The sequence below is a fragment of the Protobothrops mucrosquamatus genome, unplaced genomic scaffold (assembly GCF_001527695.2).
Source record: "Protobothrops mucrosquamatus isolate PMUCROS unplaced genomic scaffold, P.Mucros_1.0 scaffold_155, whole genome shotgun sequence".
Classification (NCBI taxonomy): domain Eukaryota; kingdom Metazoa; phylum Chordata; class Lepidosauria; order Squamata; family Viperidae; genus Protobothrops; species Protobothrops mucrosquamatus.
The window spans coordinates 609,256-614,182 of record NW_015386231.1 but is presented as its reverse complement, the minus strand read 5'-3'; the positions used below and the strand labels follow the sequence as shown (position 1 = coordinate 614,182).

General features: G+C 41.5%; 1 protein-coding gene across 2 annotated transcripts in view; it reads left to right on the top strand.

Annotated features, from left to right (window-relative positions):
• The window catches only part of TSPAN31 (tetraspanin 31), a 26,679-nt gene extending 22,346 nt beyond the window's left edge, over positions 1–4,333 (top strand). For both annotated transcript variants that reach the window (XM_015820574.1, XM_015820566.1), the window contains 2 exons: positions 2,567–2,680; positions 3,928–4,333. In XM_015820574.1, the coding sequence (XP_015676060.1) occupies positions 2,567–2,680; positions 3,928–4,002 (189 nt within the window). In that variant the 3' untranslated portion in view covers positions 4,003–4,333. The remainder of the gene's footprint in view (positions 1–2,566; positions 2,681–3,927) is intronic.
• Positions 4,334–4,927: the final 594 nt, after the last annotated feature.

The following is a 4,927-nucleotide window of genomic DNA, read 5'->3' as shown; positions in this document are numbered from 1 at the left end:
ATAAAAGTAAACAAATACTAATATCTCTAACTCTACAAAATATCTTAATCTACAAGAAAAGATAGTAGAAATAAACCAACTTAAAAAATTCTAAAAACCTAACTTATATTCTACCACTTTATGTTTCTTTTGAATATAAACAATCCATCTTCCCCATATTGATAAAAATTGTTCATTCGAATGGTTCTTCAAATAAGCCAAAATCTTTGCCATTTCAGCAAGATACGAAACTTTCATTCTCCAGTCTCCCATCGTTGGCAGAATTGGGCTCTTCCAGTTTTGGGCTATTAGCAATCTACAATTATGGTGGAACTTACAGCAGATTTTTAAAAAAAGGATTATTTTTCTCCCACAGTTGTTTCTTTTAGGTATTGCGCAGAATTTAGACGTAAAAGAAATGAACTTAATGCTTTATTGTTTATCAATTTTAATAGATATTAAATAATAATAGACAGACCTGTCAATAGCAGCAGCCAGAGCCTGGGTTCCAGCAATCTGGCTTTTAGAATGAGAGTTGGAAGCTGGAAAAGGGAGAGTGATGACTGAAGATATCAAGCATTTCTTTCCTGAGTGTGGTTCATCTTCACCCTCCTGCCACACTCCCCCATTGCCTGTCACAACTGTAATCTGATTTCTCCACAATACTCCCATACACAATGAAGATGATTAGGGGACTGGAGGCTAAAACATGATGCTGAACATTTGCAGAAATGGATATGTCTAGGCTAACGAAGAGAAGAAGCAGGAGTGACATAACAGTCTTCCAATATCTAATGGGCTGTCACAAAGAAGAGGGGTCAACCTATTCTCCAAAGCACCTGAGGGCAGAACAAAGAAGTAACAGATGGAATCTTATCAAGGAGAGGACAAACCTACAATTAAGGAGAAATTTCCTGACAGTGATAACAATTAATCAGTGGAGCAGCTTGTCTCCAGAAGTTGTGGATGCTCCATCACTGAGGGTTTTTAAGAAGCGATTGGACAGCCATTTGTCCAAAATGGTATAGGGCAGGAGTAGGCAACCTTGGCTCTTTTATGACCCGTGGACTTCAACTCCCAGAATTTCTGAGTCAGCATGGCTGACTCAGTATAGGGTCTCCTGCTTGAGCAGGATATTGGACTAGAAGGCTTTCAAAATTCCTCTTATACTGTCACCTTTACATTCACCCTGGCTTATATCCCCTGATGCAACACCCCCCCCCCCCGCCATCTATCACAGAACCACAATCAACCACAGTAACTGAGCTGCTTCAACCTCCCCAACACCCCATTCATCTTCTACCGTGTCCACAGCACACCTACATATCTAGCCTCCTCCCCATCTGCTCCCACAACCTATTCTCACTAGAGGCCAGGAGCTACTAAAAAATTAGATGCCCTATTGACTAATATGAACCTCACCCAAATTCTAGACCCAACAACATCTCAACAGTTCTTGTGTGGGGGGCAACTCTACAGGAGCCTCATGTTAATGAAAACTGATTTCTAAATTGTTCCAAGTCACAGTCTTGTTCTAGTCTCTCTTAAAAGGTCCAAATCCTTTTAAAGAATCATTCTCTTCCAAACCAGCCTCCAGAGCGACGCTGATGGTAGAGCAAGTTCTCACACCAAAGTCCAACTTGCAACTCACACTTAACTACTGTACCATCAGTTGCCAACCCTGATCACCTACACCAGGGGTCCTCAACCTTGGGAACTTTAAGACTTGTGGACTTCAACTCCCAGAATTCCTCAGGCAGCTTTGCTGGCTGAGGAATTCTGGGAGTTGAAGTCCACAAGTCTTAAAAGTTCCCAAGGTTGAGGACCCCTGACCTACACCTACCACAGTACCTTCTTTGGAAGTCCTCTTGGCTTCTGCTGTCATAAATTCAGGCAGCCCAAAGATAAACAAGGAAACTCCTAAACTGAGGCTCTCCAGACTTCCAGTACTTGAAATTAAGCAGCCTCCCCCCAAGAGACTGAGAAAGAGTCCCCTAGGGCTAGGTTGAAAATTCAGGTTGTAATGCGGCATTCCCTTTTGGATAATATCAATAGGTTCATTCTTAAGACAAAAACCGTGTTACTGTGTTATTTATGAATCCATGTAGTATACATTTTGTAGTTTTAAAAGTATTCTTCAAACCAGCTCATGTTATTTAGAGCAGACTACCAAGGATTAAATTCAAAGCAGAATACATATGGGATGTGAATTCCTGCAAGCATTTTTGATGCAGCAAATGAGTGTGCCTGAAGTGTTCCGTTTCTTCCAATGTGGTTCTGTTCAGTTGTGCTGAACTGTATCTTTTGACAATGCTGCCAGGGTGTTAACAGTTGAGAGTCAATTTTGGCAGGGCTCTATCCATTGTATTTTATTGGTAAGTAGACAACTTTCTTCTGTGTAGAAATAACCGGATAGGATCACCTGCCATTTCACCAGTTAACAGCTTCAAAGGAAGAGCAATCCAATTTCTAATTGAGTCCAATTTTTGATTGCTGCTAATGGTGTCTGCAAATTGGTAAAAATTTCTGGTTGTCTCTTACAAATGGAGAATTACAGAGTTACACTGCATTTTGTCACCTCATGCAGCCATGCACGAAATCAAAGATTGGATGCCTGAAATGTGGCGTTGTGCTGATGGAACATGCAGATGAGGCTTTTAAAATCCTTGGTGGAGTTGGACTCTTCTTCAGTTTCACAGAGGTAACCATGTCTATGAAACTAAACAAAAAGTAGGGGCTACTTAGCCTAGGTCAGGGGTAGGCAACCTTGGCTCTTTTATGACTCGTGGACTTCAACTCCCAGAATTCCTGAGCCAGCATGGCTCAGCATGGAAACCTCTCCCTTTCCCCTCAGCATGGCTGGCTCAGGAATTCTGGGAGTTGAAGTCCACAAGTCATAAAAGAGCCAAGGTTACCTACCCCTGGCCTAGGTAACAGTCAATAAGTGCTTCAAATATCCCCTGATCTCAGGGAAAGATTTTATTTACTTATTTGTATCCTGCCTTTATTATTATTATTTTTTACAAATAACTCAAGGCGGCAAACATATCCGACATTTCTTCCTCCTCTTGTTTTCCCCATAACAATCCTGTGAGGTAGGTTGTGCTGAGAGAGTGTGACTGTCCCAGAGTCACCCAGCTAAGGCGGGACTTGAACTCGCCGTCTCCTGCGTGCTAGTCTGGTGCCTTAACCACTACACCAAACTGACTCTTGATACAACCGATGGAGATGCTTAAGTCATCTGAGTAACATTAAAATCTACCCCTTTGATAATTACAGTTCTCACATCTCTAAAGTTTGGTTGGATAGCTACTTTTTAATTTAAGTGCTGAAATGGAAACAATATTTGAATTAATTTGGCATGTTGAGGCAGGGCATTTTAGGGCTCACAAAGAAAAAAAGACTTCTTTTAGAGCAGTGGTGGGCACGCGCGCCGTCGCCCCAGCCCTAGGCCTTCAGCTGGGTTTTATAAAACCTTTTCACTTTAGGCCTCCGCTGCCATGTGCAAAAAAAAAAAAAAAGGTTCAATCAGTCGATTTCAACTTCTCGTGGGAAAAAAAAAAAGATCTTGCAAAGTTGGAATTGATTGAACTTTTTAGTCCCATCCAGTCTGCTGTTACCACCGCAGCCACGCCCAGCCAATGGGCCACCCACCCAGCACTCGAGGATGCATAAGTGGGTTTTGGGTTGCAGTTTGGGCACTCAGTCTCTAAAAGGTTCGCCATCACTGTTTTAGAGCAATGGACCACAACTCCCAAATTCTCAGAAAAGATCACGTTGCCAGGGAAATTCTATGAGTTTAACTTCTGAAAAGGGTTCTCACCACATATTTGAAAGAGACAGCTTTGATCCTGGCAAACCATTTACCTAACCATTCATAAGATAAGCATGTTGGGATGAAGGAATGAAATTTTGTACAGTAATTGGATTTTTTCCCCCCTCTTCCAGATCCTTGGAGTATGGCTTGCAATGCGCTACAGAAACCAGAAGGATCCCAGAGCCAACCCCAGTGCCTTTTTATAGTTCTTTCTCTCCTACCACCTTCCAGGTTCCCTTTTTAGTTAGTCCCTTCTTGCTTATTTAAGACCTCCCATTTCCATCACTCGATTGCCAACAGCTCTGGCAGGCCCTATGAGGGTGAATTTTGCCTTTATGCCAAAATGCTGATTGGATGAAACAGCAAGCGGAGATCTCATCCATGACATGAAGCCTTGGTGGCATGTGGCAAAGGGATCCAGTACTGGAAGCAAAAGGCAGACAATTAGTTGGTATCACATAAGATAGTGAAAAATCATTTTGTTGACTCATGTGATTGCTGCTCCATAACTACAATCATTTTGGTGTTTTTAAAATTTTTGCATTATCGTATCCGTGTTTTTAAAAAAACAGATTTTCCCCTAAAGCTGTTTCCCCCCCCCCCCCGCCTTGTCATCTTGACAAGGTAAAGTGTTTTGTGTTACCTTTTAAGCAGCAGAGGCAACAATTGTCCCATAAAATTACTTTCCCCAGGTTTGCCAGCTCTTCCCAATTTGTGTTTCCTGTGGTCAAACGCAGTAGACACAAGTGCTACATAGGAAGCAGCTCTGGGGAAAGATTTAGTTTAAACAAGCATGATGACGTCTTATTTTAGGATTTCTTTTTTTTTTACAAGCCGAAATTGAAATGTATCTAAATTCAGAATTTACAATCATATACTTAGGCTGCCTCTTTTTTAAGGAGGAAGGTCGTAATCTGCCTAAAACTGACTGGAGAACTCACTTGCTCATAGTGTAATCGCAATTACATCTTTAAAAGTTCTTAAAACTGGCTTGAAAATGATTTCTCTGAAAACTTAACACACCTTTTGGAACAAAAGGGACTTGAGTGATACCAGCCTGAGATTTGGATTCCAAGTTCCTTTGCAATATTTTTCCTGTGGTGGAGGATTAAGACTTGAAACTGTTGTATG